Below are 24,222 nucleotides of genomic sequence, written 5' to 3' on the forward strand. Positions count from 1 at the left end.
TCCCTGTCATCTCGTCTAGATTTATTCACCAATTATCGATATCGGCTAGATCTGTAGGTTTTCCTATGCTTTTTGGCCATTATCACATCTAAAAGCACACTAGATCGGCTTTATGTTTTGGAGTGACACTTTTGTTATCTCAAGAGCCGGTTTAGATCTGTTTTTAGTTTTACATCATCGAAGTTACATATTCGTAGCTTAGATCATGTCATACATACACGATCGGCTGTCCAAAAGGTTGTTTTGTCGTTTAGTGTATCGGCTGATCCTGCCGATACGTTCGTTCACTACACACTTGTATTTAATATCTTTTTGTCATATACAGTATCGGCAAAGCTTGCCGATATGCCCATCTGAGAGATATTCGGAATCTCAGCCGATACGCTTTCGAATTCGACTTTGTTTTCTCACTTGTCAATTACAGGTCAAATTGACTGGCACGCTTGGTTGACTTTCCGTGACTCGGCGAACACTTGCCCTCGAATTCCAGTGTGTTGTTTTTTTTTTTTGCATCAACACATCTTTTGGTACGCCCGGTGGGACACGAAAGCTTCAACATGGTGGAACTCACAGATAAATCTACAGTTAATGAAGAAAACCAGATTTCTGTTCCTGAAGATAAGCTCAAAGAATAACAAAAGAAGGAATATGAAGAGCTGGTGGAGAGATTCAAGCGTGAATGCCTCAAATCATACAGCGTCAACAGATCTGGTGAGGTGATCAAGAAGTTTGATCTTCCATCTTTCCAGCCATTGACAGAGGCTCAACTTGAAAGCAAGATGATAGACGCAGTTGGCCAGGCTCTGGCACAAGCCTTCATCAAGAGTGCAATAGTCATGGGCAACACAGTGCACAAAACTTTTGCTGAAGGCACGTTACCAGGGTGCATGGGTCCTTTTTATATACAACCAGATCAGATGCAATATACTCCCTTGGAGGTGTCTATGGCAGCAGCCATGTCGGCTCAAGATAGCCAGGCAGGAACAAGCAACAGTCAAACTCCACCCCAGATGACTTCTGCAGCATCGGCGGGTACGACAGATCCTATCTACTCAACCACGCCACCGATTGCTACAACTGTGCAAGGGGGATCTGCATCTGTATTTCCTAAAGGATGGGATCTTGCTTTTGGGTATGGTATGCATCCGGATTTCTTTTCTACGCCACCCAAGATGCAGTTTAATGCATCAGCTTCTGAGCCGATAGCCTCTCAGCTTGATCCATCGGCCGTTCAGCCGATGGGTTCACGGCAGGATGCATTGGCAACTCAGCCAAATGCACAAGGCGCATGGAGTCCACAACAGATGGCACAAGCTAATGCATCGGTGCCACCGCCGATGACCCCACAGCAGCGTCTTGCTATCCTGCTCCAACCCCAGTCTCCTTCAGAAGTGTTATTGTCGCAATCTCCACATCAGAAGGGAATCAACTGGGTATTCCACGATCAAGCAACTGGACAGATACGGTATGTCAATGTGCCGTATATGGATATCACTGGTCAACAATCGGCTAACCCATTAGCTACACAGTCGACAATGACTCAGCAGATACCTAATCAGATGTCCCAGCAAGCACGACAGATGCAATCGGCTAGACAGCCGATGAACCATGCAGCTCAACAACTTTGCGATGATGACCAATGCAGCGAGTACGATTTCCCCTCAGCAAATGCCAATAGTTGAGCCGCAAGTTGATTGGAGCACGAAGATAGCTGAAGTGATGAGGGAGCAGTTTGGTTTGAGGCCAAAACAACAGTCCGTTATGTACAAGACTCCCTATCCTCCAGCTTATGATCAGGTTCCTCTCCCACACAAGTACAAGATGCCTGATTTCACAAAATTTTCAGGGCAGGGAGAAGTTTCTACGATGGAACATGTTAATAGGTTCCTTCTACAGTTGGGAGAAGTGGGCAACCAGGATGCACTCAGAGTCCATTTGTTCTCCTTGTCTTTGTCTGGATCGGCCTTTACTTGGTTCACCACTTTGCCAGCAAACTCCATATTATATTGGGCCGATCTAGAAAGACAATTTCATCAGTTCTTCTTCTCTGGGATTACTGAGTTTAAGTTGACCAATTTGACCAGCTTGAGACAAAGAAATGATGAATCGGTTCCTGCTTTTATCCAAAGGTTCAGAGATATCAAGAATCGATGTTACAGTTTGGTTCTGTCCGATCAGCAGTTAGCCGATGCAGCATTTAATGGACTCTTGCCACACATTAAAGATAAATATGCATCACAGGAGTTTGAAAGTATTAGCCAGATCGCAAGTCGGATGATAGAAGAGACTCGATCCTACGAGTCCAAGAAGCCTTTTAAGAAGAAGATCAACTATGTGGAATATTCTGCTAATGATGAGTCTGATGAGGAGAAAGAAACGGTCGCATCGGCTGAGTGGATACAGAATAGTAAAAAGCCGGTGATGTGTCCGTTTGGAAAGAAAGAGCCTGAGTCATATGGGTTCGACATCACCAAAGCCGACAAGATCTTTGACTTGTTATTGTCGGAAGGGTTGATCAAGTTGAATCCACATCACAAGATTCCATCAGAGGACGAGCTCAAGAATATAAAGTATTGTAAGTGGCACAACGCCACATCGCATGATACAAATGAGTGCAAGGTATTCCGTCAGCAGATTCAGATGGCTTTCGAACAAGGGAGGTTGAAATTTGAGGCTCCCAAGAAGACGATGAATATCGACGGACATCCTTTCACCACAAACATGGTTGATGTGGCTAGAGATGAAGGTTCTTGTCAAGCTAAGATTCTGACGTCATTATCGGCCAAGAAATCTGGAGCTGTTGATCCTAAAGCGCAGATAGCGGCCGATGAGGTCAAAGGAAAGGGTTCGATGAGGGATGCTGAACGTTCATCGGCACCACGTAGACGTGTAACGTCTCAAATGCTGTTGAACAAGTTTCAGCGTGATCGTGAAAGGCGGCAGCGTAGAGAAGAAGAGGAGCCACGCGAGTAAGATCATTGGAGGTGTCCTTTCTTTGTCTACTGCTGGGAAGAAGGGTTGACATTGCCATCGGCATACGATTGTCCCGAATGCAATGGTCAAGGCAGCCGATCATATGAATGGTCGCGTCATGAGCCTTATCGGTGTGAACGCACTCCTGTGCATGATCAGCTAGGAAAAAGAGTATCAGTGCATGATCGACTGGGGGGCAGGACAATGCTACGTGATCCTGCTGGGATAAGAGTGCATGTACACGATCGGCTAGAACAGATGGCCGATGACAGAGTACAAGATGATCAGCCGATGCGGAGAGATCCAGAACGTGAACCTGATCGCACGGATCAATCTCAATGGTGCCCAGGAGGTTTGACCAGATCTCAGAAGCGACGTGTTCAGAGGTTACGCCAGCTAGAGATCATTGAAGAAGAGCAAGAACAGACTCTGAACAAGAAAGGAGTCAAATCACAAGTCTGGCGTGTCAAGGCTAAGGCCGATGGTGAATCGGCCAGTAATAGTTCCGCACCGATCCAAGCAGTCGGTTCTTCAGAAAGTTCTTGATGGATGAGTTCCTAGAGGAAGAAGGGAAGTTGGGGCATAGGTTTACGTCGGCTGATTCACTAGAAGAAATTGATATTGGAGATGGTGATAGACCAAGGCCGACGTTTATTAGTGCCAATTTGGATCCCAAATACAAACAAGAATTGAAGAGTTTATTAAAAGAATACAAAGATTGCTTTGCTTGGGAATACTATGAGATGCCTGGTTTGGATAGATCTATTGTGGAACATCGTTTGCCTATAAAACCGGGATATCGACCATATCAACAAGGAGCGAGGCGATGTAATCCTAAGATTTTGCCAGATATAAATGCCGAGATTACATGATTAATTGAAGCTAATTTTATTCGGCAGTGTCGTTATGCCGAATGGATTTCTAATGTGGTTCCTGTTTACAAGAAGAATGGCAAACTACGAGTGTGCATTGATTTCAGAGATCTCAACAAAGCTATGCCGATGGATGGTTACCCTATGCCAATAGCTGATATGTTGGCAGATGCTGTTGCTGGGCACAAAGTGATCAGTTTTATGGGTGGCAATGCTGGATACAATAAGATTTTTATGGCAGAAGAAGACATCCACAAGACTGCGTTCAAATGTCCAGGACATCTCGGTTTATTCGAGTGGGTAGTTATGACCTTCGGATTAAAAATGCCGGTGCTACGTACCAGAGAGCCATGAATTATATCTTTCATGAACTCATCGGCAAAATTGTGGAGATATACATTGATGATGTGGTTGTGAAGTCGAAGGGGCACCAAGAACATTTGGCCGATCTGCGTAGAGCTCTAGAATGCACCAGGAGACATGGTTTGAAGATGAATCCAAACAAATGTGCTTTTGGTGTATCAACTGGCCAATTCTTGGGTTTTATGGTACATGAACGAGGAATTGAAATTAGTCGGAAGACTATATCAGCTATCGACAAAGTTGAAGCCCCTACGACGAAGGTTGAACTTCAGTCATTGATCAGCAAGATTAATTTTATTCGAAGATTTATATCTAATCTGTCGGGAAAAATTCAGCCGTTCAGTTCTTTGCTGAAGTTGAGGCCAATCAGGAATTTGTATGGAGAGAGGAACATCAGAAGGCATTGGATGAAATCAAACATTATCTGGTAAATCCTCCGGTGTTAGTTCCTCCCCAAAAGCAAAAGCCGTTTAAATTGTATTTATCGGCTGATGAGCGTGCTATCGGATCGGCCCTGATTCAAGAATTTGAGGGAAAACAAAGAGCTATTTATTTTGTGAGTAGAAATTTGCTGGATGCTGAAACCAGGTATTCTCCTGTCGAGAGATTGTGTCTTTGCTTATACTTCTCCTGTACCAAGCTTAGACATTATTTATTATCGGCTGAATGTGTTGTTGTGAGCAAAGATGATGTTATTAGATATATGCTCTCATTGCCGATTTTGAAAGGGAGAATAGGAAAATGGATTTTGGCATTGTCAGAATTTGATTTGAGATATGAATCGGCTAAAGCAGTTAAGGGTCAAGCCGTAGCCGATTTTGTTGTGCAACATTGTGGACCAGAGCTGAACATGGTAGATCTTGTTCCTTGGACTTTATTCTTTGATGGATCTTCGTGTGGGAACGGTTCTGGAATTGGTGTGGTGATGATTTCCCCTCGGGGGCAAATTTTGAGTTCTCGTTTCCGATTGAAGCATCTGCAACCAATAATCAAGCTGAGTATCGTGCTATTCTCAAGTGAATTCAATTACTTCGAGAGATCAAAACCGATGTTGTTGAGGTTTTTGGAGATTCTATGCTGGTGATCAACCAGTTATTTGGGGAGTATGAATACAAAGATGATATTTTACAATTATATTATGAAGAATGTCTCCGGCTGCTGAAAGAATTCAAGAAGGTAACCATCGAGCATATTCCCAAATTTCATAACAGTGATGCAAATCGGCTAGCTCAGCATGCTTCAGGATATCGGCCGATGGAAGGAATAATGGCCTTGGAATTAACAGCAGATGACTGGAGGAAAGAGATTATTGATTATTTGAAAGATCCATCCAAAAAAGTGAACAGAAAAATCAGATTCCAGGCAATCAAATATGTATTGTTGGAGGAAGATTTATATTATCGGACGATTGATGGAGTTTTGCTCAAATGCATCGATAAAAAAGAAGCTAAGGTATTAATGGGTGAAATTCATGAGGGGGTCTGTGGATCCCATCAATCGGCCTATAAGATGAAATGGGTGATCAGGAGGAACGAATATTTTTGGCCGACGATGTTGGAAGATTGCTTCACATATTATAGAGGTTGCCAAGAATGTCAGAAGTTTGGAAGCGTGCAAAGAGTTCCTGCGTCAGCCATGAATCCCATAATCAAGCCGTGGCCGTTTAGAGGATGGGGAATTGATTTGATCATAAGTTTTTCTTGGTGGCCACTGATTATATCACCAAGTGGGTTGAAGCAATTCCTCTGAAGAATGTTACGTCGAAAGAGATGATTGAATTCGTCAGAGAACATATTATCTATCGGTTTGGTATTCCACAGACCATTACGACCGATCAGGGTACTATGTTTACGTCAGATGAATTTGAGGAGTTTGCTACTGGAATGGGGATTAAATTGCTAAATTCTTCTCCATATTATGCTCAAGCTAACGGTCAGGCAGAAGCATCTAATAAAGGGGTCATAAAATTGATCAAGAGAAAAATTGATGAATATCCTAGAAAGTGGCATATTGTGCTTCATGAGGCTTTATGGGCATACAGAATGGCTTGTCAGGGTGCTACAAAGGTGTCTCCATATCAGTTGGTATACGGACATGAAGCTGTTCTCCCATGGGAGTTGAAACTTGATTCACGGCGTGTCGCATTTCAGAATCAATTGACAGCCGATGAATACTCTGCTCTGATGAAAGATGAGTTAGAGGATTTGGCTGGTCATCGGCTGAAGGCTCTCATAAATGTTGAGGCAAATAAAGTCAGAGTTAGCCGATGGTATGATAAAAAAGTAAAAGCCAAAACCTTTGAGCAAGGGGAATTGGTTTGGAAGTTGATACTGCCGATAGGAAAAAAGAGTTCAAAATTCGGCAAATGGTCGCCAACGTGGGAAGGACCATTCAAGATAAATAGATGCATTCCTGGCAATGCTTATATTTTAGAGACACTCGAAGGGGAAAAATATTCTAGGGCTCTTAACGGAAAATATTTGAAGAAGTATTACCCTAGCGTTTGGGTTGATGCATAGCCGATTGGTTTGAGTTATCGGTTAAGATGTTATGGCCGATATGATATGTATCGCCCTTAGTGCAAAAAAAATCTACACACTCCAAAGCATTTGGATTCAGTGGAAGTATGTAGAGAGAAGAAATACTTTATTGGTAATATTATTTACAAAAGGGCCGATCAGATGATCTGGCCGATACAGCAGAGGATATTCCTAGAAGATGCTACTCCTAGAAATCTAGTCATCGGCAAAAACGTTGCCGATGATCGCCTCTATGCTAACATATTCAGAAATGGCAGCAGCCGCCATCTTCATGTCGTCGGCAAGATCCTCGAAAGCCAACCAGTCCTCGCTGCCCGGCGGGAAGTGGGCCGGTTCAACTTGCGAGAAGTCGTGGCCGGACTCGAGCTGAGCTGTGGCGAGGGCCACAGTGGCGCCACGGCGAACCCCATGACCGGCGACCTCCCGGACGCGGTTGGGGATGTCCTGCAGACGGGCGGTGACGGTGTCACCGCGAGCGTTCACCGATCCGGTCGCGGTGGCGGCTGCAGCATGGAGGGCTTGAACCTGCGACTCCAGAACTGAGGCAAAGGAATCAGAGATGAAAAGTTCAATAAAGGAAAGGGCAATGCTTTGAAAAAAAACTTACAGGCAACCCTGGAGTCGGCAGCGGTGAACTGGGCCCGGACGACTGCCCGATCGGATTGCGCCGTTTCCAATTCGGCGACGAGGCGCTGAGACCTGATGGTCTCTTGGGAGTAGTTCTCCCGAGCCTCATCTTTCTCGCGAAGGAGCTGGCGAATGAATTCTTTGGTGCTCTCAGGAACACCATGGAAGGGGGGCCCCTCCGAGCCGGAGGAGTCTGAAGAAGTGGAGGTGTCGTTGCTGTGCAAAGATTGGAGATCAAAACAAGGCAAGAATTTGGTAATTAAGAGATGAAAAGAGGGGCCTTACCCCAAACGGCGGCAGATCGCCGGAGGAGCGTCAGAATGACCTTCATCGGAGCGCTTGACGCCCGCCATTGCTACAGGAAGACCTAGGGTTTTTGCTGGAAGAAGAAGAAAGGAGGCTCTGTAGCTAATGGAGACTTGTTGCCGATACAAGGACGGAAGGTGATATTTATGGCCCAGTCTGGGTAAGTGAAAAGACGAAAGATGAATCGGTGCATTAGGTTTGTGCGGACGGAAGGTGAAAGGCTAGGGCAAAGAAGAGTTTTACCTAGTTGTACGGGGCAAGCCGTGTGCACGAAGTACGAGGAATGACTTTAAATGCCGGTTGGAGTAGTTTCGGAACAAAATAAATTATTCCGAAACTGGGGGGCATGTGTTGACACCATTTTTTGACACGTGTCAAGGAAGGTGATTTTTGTGAAGGGAAGGTGGCCGATTTGGAAGAAACCAAAAGATGCATAGGGTTGGGATCGGCCGATGGAGTCCGTCCGATGGACCAGAGGAATATTCTACGAATATGCTGATCCGCCAGCTCTGGTGCTCAGTCGATGGAGAGTTACCAATGAAGTTAAGGAAGGAGAAGAGGTTCTGGACTCTACGAAAATCTTGATGATTCGGTTGTAATATTTTAAGTAATTTATCTTTTAAATAGTCTTTTCTTTAGGGTCAAGTAATGTTTGCCGTAATCGGCTAGGACTCGATAGCGCTAGGCTATAAATATGAGTTGTAAGGGACCGGAAAAACTTGATACACATCCAATACAACAAACTTTACAATTCCTTTGCATTTTTTCGGCGACTTCGCATTTTCTCTTCTTTTTTCGACGAGTTCTTTCAAGTTGATCAAGAACGTCTCACATTCGAGCGACTTGATTTGCTGGTGAGTTTTCGTTTTACCGAGTATATTTGAGCTTTAGCTACCGGGCACATCACTGTGGATTTGTTTAAATCTATTCAAAAGTTACCGAGTTTATCTAGGCTTTGACTTCAGGGCGCATCGCCGTCGTCTCGTCTAGATTTATTCACCAATTATCGATATCAGCTAGATCTGTAGGTTTTTCTATGCTTTTTGGCCATTATCACATCTAAAAACACACTAGATCGGCTTTAGGTTTTGGAGTGACACTTTTGTTATCTCAAGAGCCGGTTTAGATCTGTTTTTAGTTTTACATCATCTAAGTTACACATTCGTAGCTTAGATCTTGTCATACATACACGATCGGCTGTCCAAAAACTGGATTTGTCGTTTAGTGTATCGGCTGATCCTGCCGATACGTTCGTTCACTACGCACTTGTATTTAATATCTTTTTGTCGTCCACAGTATCGGCAAAGCTTGCCGATACGCCCATCTGAGAGATATTCGGAATCCCAGCCGATACGCTCTCGAATTTGACTTTGTTTTCTCCCTTGTCATTTGACTGGCACGCTTGGTTGACTTTCCATGACTCGGCGAACACTCGCCCTCGGATTCCAGTGCGTTGATTTTTTGCGTCAACAACCTCTCTAGATGGTTTTCTATGTGGTTTTCTCTTTCTCTTTTATGTTTATTTTGAATAAATTTTAAAAAATCATAGTAAATCACAAAAAAAAATCATAAAATAAAAATTAAATTTTGTTGGACTCCACAAGAGTATGTTTATGCACTGAACATATTGTATGATATAAATTAGTAAAACTTATATTTTTAGTTTTAAATATATAATTGTCTATAATTAATTCATATCTACATCTTGCTTAGTGCAATTATGGTCAAATTTTTATGGTGGGATAATAATTATATTATGGAGTTGCAGTAAAAATTTCATGGTCATTGGATCATTTATTTTTGACAAACTGAAGAGTCTGGTATAGCTTGGAATTAAACTCATGAATCTGTAACTCAGGCATACATGATCCAATGAGTATGAAATTTTTACTATAGCTCGATCATTTAATTATTATACCATCATAAAAATTTACTATAATTTGACCACGGAAGATGTAGATATGAATTAATTATACAAAATATATATCTAAAATTAAAAATACAATTTTAATTAAATTATATCATATCATATATTTACTGCATATGCCTACTCATTGGAGTCCAACAAAATTTGATCATTTTAATTTTTTTTAATTTTTCAAAGGTTTATCCAAAATAAACATAAAAGAAAAAGAGGAAAACCACTAATAAAGCCACCCAAGAAGTTCATATGTCCGGTTTCGGAGTTCGAGAAGGCAAAATATCTGATTTTTAAATTTAAGATGGAAACTTAAACTCGACCTATAATTTCGAAAGATAAATAGGATTTGTTTCCTTCTAATATCACCCCGCCTTGGAACAACTGACAAGCTCGTTAATTTACGGGCTGCAGCACAGACAAGCCCACACAGGCCCATGTCCCTTTACCGTTAGCTGGGTGAGCCCGCACACAGTTACTCCAAGCCTGATGATCCCGCACTTTGCTCCGCTTCCCTCCGCTTGACGCGAGCCGCGCGGGAGCCACGCCCATGGCGACGACACCGGCGACGGCAGCGGCGTCCGCGCTGCCCAAGTCGGGGGCGGTATCCAAGGGCTACAACTTCGCGTCCACTTGGGAGCAGGTTGGTCGCTGCGCCCTCGCCTCCGGCAGATCTGGCCGTGGCCGGTCCCGAGATCTCGCGGGTGCGATCGCCGGTTTCGTGGATCTGATCCCTCCCCTTCATTTTTTCATTTGGGCCTTTTGCAGAATGCGCCGCTCACGGAGCAGCAGAAGGCCGCGATCGCCGCGCTTTCCCACGCCGTCGCTGAGCGGCCGTTCCCAGCGAACCTGGTGAGGCCCCACCATTTGAGAATTGTCTGCATTTTTTTGTATGCAATATTTAGTTTAATCTGTGGATGTTGGGATTTCGTGGGGATGTTATTTGGGCTACTTTGTGCTGTAAATTCTGTGCAAGGCTGCACTGGAACCCCGTGAAGTTGGGGTTTGAGTTGGCAATGCAGGCAGGGTTTAAGCGATTTATTTTTGTGGAGTTGGGAACTTGGGATTAATTCTAGATTTAGCGCACATGCTACACTGTAATTTCTGCATGTGATTCGAAGCACATGTTCGATCTTGTAGGGTAATTTCATTGAATGGCTCCTACTGAACAATATATTTGCCCTGTTTTACTGTTCCTTTTTCTGGTTTAGATTAGTATAGTTCATATGTAGTTTCTTAAATGTGTTTTCTGGGTTTTTATATCAGGAAAAGAGTTCAGGGAAGGATGGAGGTGTGACAGTTCCAGAGAAAGAGTCTTCTCTGGAGGAGGCTGGTGCAATGGATGCGGTCTTGGTGAATACACATCAGGTTTTCATTCTTCTGTTCCTTAACCTTTTGCTTCATGGCTGTAGTGCTACTTGTAACTATCACCGACAATGCAATGTTGAAATTACAAAAAAAAATTTCATGTAGTTCTACAAGTGGTTTGCAGAACTGGAGTCAGCTATGAAATCTGAGGTTTGTTTAATACTTTAATGTCACTATTTCTCTTGGCAAAAGAAAGATTGTGATAAGATTGTTTGCTCACTCTCGAGGCATTGTTTATTGACAGACAGAGGAGAAGTATCGCCTCTATGAGAATACATTAGAGGAGCGTGTCAACATATGTGACGGCATTCTTAAGCAAGTAAGGCTGCATTTTTTTCGTTTATGTTGAAAAAAATATGTACAGACGTATACACCTTTGCCCTTTTAGTTTTGACCTTTTGAAGTGCATCTGTACAGGTTGATGATACATTGAACTTGTTTGAAGAACTGCAGTCCTTGCATTCGAGTGTTGCCACGAAGACTAAAACTTTGCATGATGCTTGCGACCAACTGGTATGTCCATTCTTGTAGTTGTGTTAGTGTACTTTGACTCTTAATAGTGAAATATCCATCCACCAGAGAGAACCATCTGTTCTACACAACTTGTGCACATAAGACATCTTGAAACGATAAAAAAAAAGAGAGCAGTGCTATGCATCTGACTTGCTCACGATTTTCCACTTCCAACCAATAATGGTGCTTTGTTTCTTGTCAAGTTAGCCCAAGGAAGTACATATTTTCTGCAGCTGTGGCTATGCTAAGTCGTACATGGGTCTCACAGCTCAATCATATTCGTAGTCTTTCAGATGAAAAACTTAGCCAACCTAGGAGGAACTAGGTTCAATTGTAAATAAGAAGAAATAGGCACTCAAATTCAAGTTGAAGATGATTTGAACCTGGGTGGTGGAAGTTTACATCACATCTCGCATTTCATTTGATAGGCCATTTTTTTATACACTTTGTAGCTTTGTTGCTGCGTGGGTATTGCTTAGGAGATTAGTTGTACACACCTTATTATTTTCTGGGTGGCCTTATTGAACTTATGTGTAACATCCACAAAATCAGTTGAGGCATAAATTTTCTTAACATCATGGGGAAATGCTGTACGGGTCATCAGCCTACATATTCAATAACCTAAAAATAAACTTAAAAAAGCTCACATCTCTTTTAGTTTGTAGCAAGTGCATTCTGATCCACGATTCTGTTTAAGTGCTACACGGTGGCCAGCTGTGTCCGTTTAAAAGGCCATTTAGCCTATTTAGATGGCTGTTTCATGACGATTTTCTTTGAGTTAAACAATTATGTTAATTCCTCATAGATATTGAATGGTATATTTGGTGGCAAAAAATAATTTTAACCAATCTTTCTAGTTCCTGTCCTGATTGAATGTTATTTCTATTGATGATGCAGTTGGTTGAGAAACAAAGGCTGATTGAGTTTGCAGAGGCACTTCGAAGTAGGCTCAACTACTTTGACGAATTGGAAAATGTAAGGTTTGGAGACCCTAATTGGTGTCTTACAAAGATTTTCTATTGTACTTATGAAGAAGTCAGATCAAGTCAATTCTCATTCAATTGCTTCTGGAGCTCACGCCCCTGTGACGAATACACTAAACTATGTAAACAAAAAAAATATGGAAATGTTTATCTTTCTACTTTTTTGTGGAAGTTAACAAACCTAACTATGTAAAAAATTTTACACTTGTATTAATAATGGCAGGCCTGTGGTTGTTTCGTGCAAAACACCAAAACTGATTTTGGTTGTTTTCAGTAATGTCTATTTAACTTTCATGGATGCTCTGAACTGTATCCCTAACACCCTGCATTGCAACCTACAGTTAATGTTGTATTGTTATCTGTTGTGTGTATGTGTCCCCTAGGTCCTGCTCTTGATGCTGTTAAAAATACTCCATACCTTCAATATTAGAACGTGTTCAGTTGATGAATAGGCTTCTCAACTTCTAGTATGCTGTGCTATACTTCCTGGAAAAGATAAGAAAACTGAAGCGGGAAGGGTCCCAAAGAGCTTATTTTGGGCTCTGTTCCCGGCCTTCGATTCCCCGCCCTAAGTAGAGGAAAAATGTCCGCTATTTCTAAGCATGATGCTAGCTTTGGTGCTCCACTTTTGACCTTGTTCTCTTTTGATAAAAATGTGAACTGTAGCTAGTTGTGTGCTGTTACTAACAGCAGCAACATGCAAAACAGAGAAAGGCAGGCACCTAAAACTGCGGCATGCAGGGTGAAGCCAGCTGAAAATGGGGACGGGGTCTTTCCTACCGCATGCTAGGGTCTTTGCCTTTAGAAAACAGTAACAAACAGTGATAGCTAATTTCCTAATCCATTGGGGTTGGCTGACCCTGATAATCATTGTAGTTCTGCCGCTGGCAGCATGTTGAGATTCAAACATATAAGCGGCAAATGTAGTGTAGCATAATGGATGAAAAGTTCGTGCTGGCATTTCTGCTACTGAAATAGTTCAATGCCAATATAACACTGAGTTTATTATACATGTTCCATTAAAAAAAGAAGGTTTGAGTTATTGATTTCAACATTATCTTCTGATCGAAATTTGACCAGTAAATTTGGGGTTCCTAGTAAAACTCTAAATATGATTGCACTATTTTACAGTCACATCTATTGACTATAGAGGATATATATTGGTCGAAGTTTTCTGAGACCATAGCAAGAGGTCATTGGATCAAATCATCATCATCCTAGGCCCAGTAAGTGCAATAATTACTATAAAATAGGTTTCTGATCAATCCTGGGTGGCAGAATCACCGAGATGTGAAAAGAAGAGCACAAATGACCAAATATCAGGATTAATTAGGCTTAAAGCATGTAGAATAATAACAAAAGAAGTCATTGACAGCTTTTCCAACATAACCACTCTGTAGTTGATGACATGTAAATCCTATTGAATTGCTTTGTCATTAATTAGCATAACTACCTAGTTTTGCCATGTGTGCATCACTGTGAGCTAACTATCTGTTTCTGTTTTACAGGTCTCAAGCAGCTTTTATTCTCAAAATATAAACATCAGAAATGAACAGTTTCTCCCATTGTTGAAGCGCCTTGATGATTGCATCTCGTAAGTAGTAGCTGCATAATAATGCTTTATGTTTGACTCTAGTGCTAAGGTTTCCAGAGCTAATGCAACCTCCCCTGTTGCTAATCGTAGATATGTTGAAAACAACCCACAGTATGCTGAATCTGCTGTTTACTTGGTCAAGTTTCGCCAACTTCAAGTAAATGACTACTAGTGATTCAATAGCTACATTCATAGGCCCCCCAAAAATAGAGACCTGATAATTATTTTGTCCTTTGCATGCAGTCCCGTGCATTGGGTATGATTCGCTCACATGTGCTGTCAGTACTTAAAGGTGCTTCATCCCAGGTGATTCTCAGTTTCTTTTCCTTGGTACTAGAAAATTGAGTAAATAGACAGCCATAGATGATACTTATACTCGGTTGAACCTTGCAGGTTCAAGCAGCAATTCGAGGTAGCGATTCTGGCAAAAACATTGTCACCGAGGGTGTGGAGGCATCTCTTATCTATGTTCGCTTCAAGGCAGCTGCTAGTGAGGTATAATTTTTTTATTATATGATATTGGACATTGATGTTAACAAATTATGTTGTATCTACTATGATCTGACATTGCAGTTCTGATAGATTTTCTTATACATTTGTCAATCAGCTTAAACCAATATTAGGTGAAATTGAAAGTAGATCTTCTAGGAAGGAGTATGCACAGATTCTTTCTGAGTGTCACAGTTTATTTTGCGAGCAGCGGCTGTACTTGGTAAGTTACAAGAGTATTTCCTTTGCACTCTGTTTCCACTGCTACTCAGTTGTCTCTTAAGCCTTAGCAGTTTGATATGGCTGGCTAGGTACGAGGCATGGTGCAGCAACGAATCTCGGAGTTTGCAAGAAAAGAGGCCTTACCTTCTTTAACAAGGTCTGGTTGTGCCTATCTGATGGAGGTAACTGCATACTTTCTAGCTTCATGTTTTATATTTCATCTTTGTATTGAAATGTTGTTTTGGAAGTTGCAAGTTGCAATCATGATAGTATAAGAAAACATGATAGCACACTGAAAAGGCAAAAGAAATTCAGTAACTAGCTGTACTGGCAAGTTTTTACCATAATACTCTCAAATAAAATGTTGATTCATTCTGCTTTGCTAATATGTACTGGCTAATATTTAATGTTCACAGTACATGTTTACTCCCTCCGTTCCAAATTATAGGTCGTTTTGGCTTTTCTAGATACATATTTTTTTTTGCAATGTATCTAGACATAGTGTATATCTAGGTGCATAGCAAAATCTTGCATCTAGAAAAGCCAAAATGACCTATAATTTGGAACGGGGTACTTTGCCAGCTGCTGAGCATCATCCACATGTATTTTGTTTTTCTTTTTCTAATTATGAATCGCTGCTTCTGTTTGATTGCTAGAAAAACATATTTACTAGTTTTAGTGTTGCTTGTCAGGCATGCCAGTTTGAGCAGCAGCTTTTTGCTCACTTCTTCCCATCATCTGCTGCAGATGTTTCAAGTATGGCTCCTTTAATGGACCCCCTGTAAGTTAATTTGTTCGCCATCATGATTCATTGTTTCATTATTTGTATATGCTGTCATGCTGTGGAACTTACTTTTATTTGAGGTATTTAGTTTGTGAAATTCTCCAAGCCCAATTACTTTGAACAGATCGATAACCTGTAAAATATCCTAAAAGCTAGGGGTTACTTTGAACAGATCGTCAACATAACAATTCATAAAACCTAGGTACATTTTGTATACAGTTTTAGATGTTGTCAATTTGCACAGGTTTATACTGCAACTTCAGTATCATGTCTGAACTGTCTGATCACATTGGACAAGATTTCATCCATTTCATACTTGGAAATTAGCGTAATCACTTAATCAGTATGGCTGTATCCTGTGGGAAGCTATTAGTGTTAACATCCCTTGATAAATGTAATTAACATTGTTATAGTGTCGTTGACCAAACAGCAGTCCCCCACTCTCCCGTGTACGGGCCGAATGGAGGGAGCCTCCTACTTGACTAGCAGACCCGGTTGGGCCTGCTAGTCAAGTAGGAGGCTTCTCCAGTCGGTGGTGGACAATATAATCATGGACCCATGATGTAGGACTAGAATTAAACTCATGCGCCTCTTGTGATGTTGCGTGATCTAAATGCTCATTGTTAATCATTTGTCTTACGCAATAAAATTAATGATTTATTTTTGTTCAGGTGCACATATTTGTATGATACTCTGAGGCCTAGACTGATATATGAAGGAAATATTGATTCTCTTTGCGAACTTGTTGATATTCTGAAAGTTGAAGTGCTGGGGGAACAACTAAGTAGACGTGGTGAATCAATAGCCGGTCTCCGTCCGATATTGCAAAGGATACTTGCTGATGTTCATGAGCGGCTAGCATTTTGTGCTCGGACTCATATCCGCGAGGAGGTATCATTCTGTGTGTCCATATATTGACTAATGACTATGTCTTTCCATCACCATTCTATTTTGGCTGCTACATACATGGTTGCATTATATTTATACCCATATATAGGGCGAGCATTATTCCTTGGTATTCAGATCAAGTGCCATGTAAACTTATGTTGTTGCATTTGAATCTGCAATGTTCTGATGTAACATCATGTGAGAACCTGCTTGGTGATCAAAATGGTTACTAATGAGTAATGATACAGTAATCATTTGAATTGCTTGGTTCTCATTTAGTTATCTGTGTAAACATGAGTAGTTGAGTATACATGTCGCCACGTATGACCATGTATCTATGCAATGCACTGAAGAGCATGCATATTTGTTAGCACTATCCAATGAAAAGAAATGGGGAGATCTTTGGAGGGTGTTATTTTGGACTATAATATAAGCAGAGTTCCCTCAAGTTCCAGTTAATTGGAGATGCTTAAGCTACATTTGTGATGACACCCTTAAGATACTCTCCAGCACACATGATTTCATGGCATGTAAGAGTAAGCTTCAGCCCCCTGCAAACAAGACCCTAAAGGGTCTGGATACTGTGTTGAAGGTTTAGCCTGCCTGAAAGTTGGCGAACTTCCAAGAATTGTTTGGAAAAACATTGTTGGACCTGACCTTATAATATACTCCCTCCGTCCCAAAAAACAAGTCATCCTAGGATTCAAAATTTGTCCCAAAAAACAAGTCATCCTACCCTATATAGAAAGTGCATGCGCATGCAAGAATCAATTAGTGCCAAATATAGATAATATATTGTCATGGGTAGGAAGTACTGTTCACGCCGTGAACAGTAATAGGTCTAGGGTATTAAGAAAGCTTAGATTAGCTTGGTTTGTTATTTCCTTAAATTTAGAGATTGGTTTCTTAAGGGTTAAGTCAGGGTTTCTTAAGGGTCAAGTCAGCCCATCTATATAAGGATGGGATTGTATCTCTTTTAATCAAGCAATGAATTATCAACCAATCTAATCTCTTTCTATCTCTTCTAAACAACCAAGCCTGCGGTAGAGGGGAAAACCTCGCCGGAGAAGACATAGATCGCGGCCATGAAAAGCATAGCCTAGGTCTAGTTATCGTCATGGACTGACACCTTGGGTCCATGACGATAACTAGACCTAGGCTATGCTTTTCATGGCCGCGATCTATGTCTTCTCCGGCGAGGTTTTCCCCTCTACCGCAGACTTGGTTGTTTAGAAGAGATAGAAAGAGATTAGATTGGTTGATAATTCATTGCTTGATTAAAAGAGATACAATCCCATCCTTATATAGATGGGCTGACTTGACCCTTAAGAAACCCTGACTTAACCCTTAAGAAACCAATCTCTAAATTTAAGAAAATAACAAACCAAGCTAATCTAAGCTTTCTTAATATCCTAGACCTATTACTGTTCACGGCGTGAACAGTACTTCCTACCCATGACATCTCCCCCCTCCTTCGAAAACAGCTCGCCCTCGAGCTGTGGTGGTCTGGTGGAGGCCATGGCTCCCGTCCTTCATGGCAGCTTTGACCTGCACGTGATGCTTGTTTCTCCTGGATCCCATGGGAAGAGTGCATCCGCTGGCTTCATATGGGCTGAAGGGTGGAGGGTGTACCAGCCCACTCGTGCTTTGGGTTTGTCCAGCACCAAGGCGGGTGCCATAACAAACGAGACGGCCATAGCCATCGATGCCTGTTGCTGGACGGCGTTGCGCGTTCGCTGCATTGAAAGTCCCCATACTCGGACCTCCACTTCAATTGGAGCCACAGGATGTATGGGCGAGGCCGAGTGGATGAACACGTACGACAGCGATGAGCCGAGCAGCATGCGCATCTTCCGCGCCACCCGTCGGGCAAGGAAACCTCGCCCTGCAGCTTGTAGGCGCACCGCTGCCTGCTCCTCCGTTGATGGGCACACAGCCAGACACTTCTCCTCACGGAGAGATTGTGCCCACCGGCGTGCCAAGAGTCCACGTGCCGCTGCCTGTAGGCGAACTGCCGCCCGACGCCTGCGATCGGATCTTTCGATCTGATCGCTGAGTTGGAGGAGCTCTGACGCTAGGCGATCTAGCATTGTGGACACATTATGAAGTAGATTGCAGCTCGGAGGCGATCCAAAGCGCAGGGGCAGGAGCTTGGTGAAGCGGCGCCACGCCGGGGTGCCCTCATCCTGCTGGACTTGGAGGAACCAAACCCGGGCATCATCTTCCAAATTACAGGCAGCCATCCATACCTTTTCTTCCTCCATGATGCGCTCCCGGTTGAAGTAGGATTCGCATTGGTTGATGAAGGCCAGAGGATCAGATTTCCCATTAAATTTAGGAAAATCCATTGAAGTTAAGTGGCAGTGGGGAGGTCGGCGCGGGTAACTGGAGGGGGTGGTTGGCGCGGCGAAAAGGGTGGTCGGCGGCGGCGGATGGTGGTGATGGTGAGCGGGAGCAAGTAGGCGAGGATCGCCAGACTCGTGATACCAAGTTGTCATGAACCTTGGGTCCATGACGATAACTAGACCTAGGCTATGCTTTTCATGGCCGCGATCTATGTCTTCTCCGGCGAGGTTTTCCCCTCTACCGCAGGCTTGGTTGTTTAGAAGAGATAGAAAGAGATTAGATTGGTTGATAATTCATTGCTTGATTAAAAGAGATACAATCCCATCCTTATATAGATGGGCTGACTTGACCCTTAAGAAACCCTGACTTAACCCTTAAGAAACCAATCTCTAAATTTAAGGAAATAACAAACCAAGCTAATCTAAGCTTTCTTAACATCCTAGACCTATTACTGTTCACGGCGTGAACAGTACTTCCTACCCATGACATATATAGGGGCAAACATGGTCATTTTACCTTCTTGTTAAGTTGTCCTAGAATTCCTAGGATGACTTGTATTTTGGGACGGAGGGAGTAGCTCTTTCAATTTCATTATCCCTCAAATAACTGGTCAGGGCTTTGAGCAGCTAGAGTTTTCTTAATTAACTTAAACTTTTGTTTAACTTTTATTATCTCCCTTCTTATCAGATTGCAAATTTCCGCCCTTCTGATGAAGATCTTGATTATCCTGGAAAGCTTGAGCGATCTGTTGATACGTCTTCAAGTTCTACTGTTAGTTTGCTTGTCACTTTAGTCACAACTGATTCTTTCCATGTTTGCTCTATATATTCCTACATACTCAAATACATGCAGTTTTTTTTTGGTTAATGGACATGTTTCCTTTCTAACTTCTCATGTGTGTAACTAGTGCCACTCCCTCCTGAGTCACAAAAATGCGTATCATTTTGGACAGGAGCACAGTGAATAAGACACTACTTTGACCACTAATTAATCCTTTCTAGTCTCAAATATATGTCCATCTAGCTTTGTCTATTTAGTTATTTCAATCAATAACTAAAAAATATATAGATTGATAGCATGTGGTCTATTTTACTAGATTCATCATGAAACATACTTTCATAATATGTAACTCTTTCTATCAAAAATAATATATTGTTATACATATTGTTAGTCAAAGTGCAATATTGAAGATGATGTCGAGGAGTGAGTAGTATAACATATATGCTGCATAAATGACACTTGTTTGTTGTGGTTACATCTGTTTCTATGATAGGACATGGTCCTTAGTACTTGTTCTATTTATTTCACTCTGTAGGTTGGTGACAACTCAGACATATATGTGACATGGTACAGACCATTGGAGAAAACAGTTTCATGCCTATCAAAGCTATATCGCTGCTTAGAGCCTTCTGTCTTCACTGGATTAGCCCAGGTATTAGACCTTTTTAGGCTAAGACCATTTGTGTCACTAAATCTTCCATTTACTGGTCACTCCCTTTTCATTTAATTTGACAAGAGAGATTAATCTGATTGACACCAGGAAGCTGTAGAGGTTTGCTCAACATCTCTTCAGGTTGGTATACAATTCTCTACCCAAACTTGCCCTTTTCTTGTTTCCCATGGGATCAAGATAACACACTACTTCCTGTTTTTCCTATGATGTATCGTCTTACTGTTTATTATTCTGAAACATTTTATTGATGTTGTGAAAAGAGTGCAAGCAAGGTCATCTCAAAGAAAGCTGCTCCCATGGATGGCCAACTTTTTCTGATTAAGCACCTCCTCATTCTAAGGGAACAGGTGGCCATCTGTCTACCCTTATGAAAAAAAATCATCTTATTTGTTAATTCATCTCGCAACTCATGCGGTGCCATAAATGTTTTCAGATTGCTCCATTTGATATTGAGTTCTCTGTCACGCACAAGGAGCTGGATTTCTCCCATTTGTTGGTATTTACAAACTTTATTCCTTCCATATGGAATATTAATCATTTATTTCTTGCATGTCGTTTGCATGGGAACATTGACATTCTAGATTTACATATAACTCTTGTTCATTCTCATAATTTTGGTTTCTCTGAAGTAAAATTCCTTAGATCTGCTTCTTTCTTTACATTTTTAGTTTTGATTGGTAGCTACCGTACAGTCAATGCATTTCATTTGGAATAGATACTTTCTGATTGCTAATCACAGCAATTAATATTTTTGCAGGATTACCTAAGAAGGATTCTCAGGGGTCAGGTCTCATTGTTTGATTGGTCAAGGTCAACATCACTAGCTAGGACCTTTTCTCCTCGCGTTTTGGAGAACCAAATTGATGCCAGAAAAGTAACTAAATTGACCTGATGCCTTTTTGTGGTTCAGCCTCAAATTTGAATATACCCATTTATTTTGTTCTCCTACAGATTTAGTATTCCATAAGTCTAGATATGTGCATGCATTCCATGTACAGTACTCTGCATATGCTACTGAAATGGAATTAATTAAGTTGTGACATTTGCTAAACAGATGAAGTAGATGATATTTATCTGACAGGCTTTATTGTTTTTTTAATTGCTCACTTAGTTTCCTTTGATTTTGGCTTATTTCGCTATTGCTGTTTTATTTCAGGAGTTGGAGAAAAGCCTTAAAGCTACCTGTGAAGAGTTTATAATGTCCATCACTAAATTAGTGGTGGACCCAATGCTTTCTTTTGTTACCAAGGTAGCCACGTCTAGCATTCTGCAGACCTTATTGCATAATTTGGAGGCATTCTTTAATGTCCCTGACTTTCAATAGCACCTGTAATTCGTCTTGAACTGTTGCTGTGTTTGTTACTATCCAAACAACCGATGAAGGCACAGAAAATTGTTAGTTGCGTGCTACTAAGAGCAAACTTTGAGGCGTAGCACTTCGTTCTTCTGTAACTATAGTTTGCCCGAGCCTCCTTTAGGTCTTTGACTATCCCATGTACTACTGGAAAGTCCCTTGCCAGGTAGCATTCTATACCAGGGGTAACATGGAGCACTATGCTAACAAACAAACTAGTATGGTGGCAGCAATTGTAATGCCTACTAAGATGTAACTCTCATGTATCTTTTGTCTGCTTTACTCTAATGTGGTCATGACATGAATATGTGGCAGGTAACTGCCGTCAAAGTTGCATTGTCCTCTGGTAGCCAGGGTCAGAAGTTGGATTCTGTTCTAGCCAAGCCCCTGAAGACTCAAGCTTTTGCTTCTCCTGATAAAGTTGCTGAATTGGTTCAAAAGGTGCCTTTTCGAATTCTTCAATATATCATGCAAGAGTATATGTGTTTTCCTTTTTGCAAATATTAATTGTGAAAAGTTTCTTTCCCGTAAAACAGGTTGCCACCGCTATTCAACAAGATTTGCCCAAAGTAATGACCAAGATGAGGTTGTATTTGCAAAATCCATCTACTCGGATGATCTTATTCAAACCTATCAAGTAAGGATATCCATCCCACACATCTATACACTTTTTTTGCCTTCTGAAATTTTCAAGGAATTCCCAGAGCTCACAAGATTAGATCGAGAATTTGGTGTTCGGCCAACATCAGCATAATATTTTCCCGTGTTCATAATTCAGCATGAAAAGGTCTAACTTGTATAAATCCTAAAAATAAAGCCAAATGTTTTTAAACATATTAGTTCTGGTCTACCAATTACAGTATCTACATTCTGGGTCATCTTTAATGTGTTGAACTGTAGACGGCAAGTTGCTGCGGTTTAGAATGTGATATGATATGGCCTGTGCATAGCTACTTGGTGTTATGCCAGTATGAATAGCTTGTAATAGATAAGTTTGGCATGGGGAAACTGCACTTCAGACAGAAATATTAGTTTGTACTCGTATGAATGAAACTAACCAACTAGAATAAATAACCGTTATTATTTCTAGAACTATCTAGCTGTGGCGTATTAAAATACCCAGAGAAGCGTCTCTAACTACCAGTTTATTTATTCTTACGCCTTTCTCTTTCATCTCAGGACAAATATAGTGGAGGCTCATATACAGCTGCAATCCCTTCTGAAGTCCGAATACTCGACTGAGGAAATGCAATCCATCGGTATGTTGCCGATACCTTATTTGCAGTCTCAGCTCGACAGCCTTTTGTAGCATGTATACAGTTGCAATCCTCAAGTCCCTTCGGAGATTGCAGTGCAGTTCCTTCGAGTATAACCAATGTAAAAGTTGTTGTCACACTTACCAACCTCTACCAGGTTGGTGCTGTAAATTTTCCTTGTTTTATGTTGAAATGGAGATGGAACCAAAGAGACATCCTGGACAGCTTTTACGAATGGCTGCTGTACCATTATTCTGGTTTGGGAGTTCGAATGCGTATCCCCCTATATATGGCGATCTCTGTATATCGCACACGTATGGTTGGTTCCAACTGCTTGTTTCGTTTCGCGCGCTCGGCTTGGGATGAGATGACAAGCAGGGTCGACACCCTTCGGCCTGAAATTCCACCGGCACTGGGGCTCTCCTCAGGTCACTTTTGGACCCTCCTTTTAGCGCAAGGCTCGTCGGGTTGTGCGTGCCCGCGGTCACCGTCAGCCGAGCTGGCCGGGGTGATCGACTGATCGGACGCCGACTTTCCGGTAATACTCCTACATTATTAGCGCTGATCAGTTTAATTCTTCGTTTCAAAATTCAAACCTAGGCACAGAAGCTAAGGTGTGAGCACGACTGCGCGAGGGTTCTCTTTTGACGAACGGACCTCTAGTTGAATTGATTAACGAACAGATCTCTAGCTGAATTGGACTGCACGAGGGTTCTCTTTTGACGAACGGACCTCTAGCTGACTTGATTAACGAACGGATCTCTAGCTGAATTGATTACATGACTTGTATCCTCTTTTAAGCTCCATTGCGGCATTGTACGCGTAGCAGTCCGCTCATCACGATCGACGGGAATCTCGTTCCTCCACGTAGGGCCGGCGTATTTTGGATGCATGGACGGATGGAGCTATGATGGGATTAGACGTGGCATCGTGACTTTTGCGGTGTTGGCTGGCTCGTACTTGGCTCGCGTGAGAGATATTTCAGGTTGGGGGTGGAGAGGGACAAGCTGGGGCATCTCACTGCTGGGACCAGATCACCATGCACTGCAATGCAGAATATATTTTGAAAAGAATTCAATGCAGAATATAGGAGTGGAGAGGAGAGCAGAGGAGGATGCAAATCTTATCCTTCGGGATTCAGGATTTTTTCTCTTTTCTCTTGAGAAACAAAATTCTGTTGCATTTTTTAAATATATACATGAGGAATGTTGAGTACTCTATCATGCCCGTGATGAGTGAATTGTCAATCGTGCGGTGTGATCGTGCGCTTGATCCTTGGATTGCAGGTACACGGGCATCAAATGTCGACGGTGAGTTGCCGTGGAGGAGCTCGGGCCGGGCGGCAGCTGTGGCGTCCACTCCTGGATCGAGGA

The 24,222-nt window shown here is 42.0% G+C and overlaps 1 protein-coding gene across 1 annotated transcript; it reads left to right on the plus strand.

The window, feature by feature from the left end:
* The first annotated feature begins 10,074 nt into the window (after positions 1 to 10,074).
* Positions 10,075 to 23,160, plus strand: LOC120678758 (conserved oligomeric Golgi complex subunit 3-like). Its single transcript, XM_039960073.1, has 25 exons — positions 10,075 to 10,242; positions 10,368 to 10,451; positions 10,866 to 10,967; positions 11,073 to 11,117; positions 11,212 to 11,286; positions 11,385 to 11,480; positions 12,378 to 12,455; positions 13,972 to 14,057; positions 14,148 to 14,214; positions 14,301 to 14,363; positions 14,451 to 14,552; positions 14,665 to 14,769; positions 14,858 to 14,950; positions 15,461 to 15,549; positions 16,224 to 16,443; positions 19,474 to 19,557; positions 20,102 to 20,218; positions 20,327 to 20,359; positions 20,500 to 20,586; positions 20,673 to 20,735; positions 20,997 to 21,113; positions 21,396 to 21,488; positions 21,909 to 22,034; positions 22,130 to 22,230; positions 22,773 to 23,160. The coding sequence occupies exons 1-25, from the start codon at positions 10,150 to 10,152 to the stop codon at positions 22,900 to 22,902; spliced, it is 2,349 nt and encodes a 782-aa protein (XP_039816007.1). The 5' UTR covers positions 10,075 to 10,149; the 3' UTR covers positions 22,903 to 23,160.
* The last annotated feature ends 1,062 nt before the right edge of the window (positions 23,161 to 24,222 follow it).

The sequence above is a fragment of the Panicum virgatum genome, chromosome 6N (assembly GCF_016808335.1).
Source record: "Panicum virgatum strain AP13 chromosome 6N, P.virgatum_v5, whole genome shotgun sequence".
Taxonomy (NCBI): Eukaryota; Viridiplantae; Streptophyta; class Magnoliopsida; order Poales; family Poaceae; genus Panicum; species Panicum virgatum.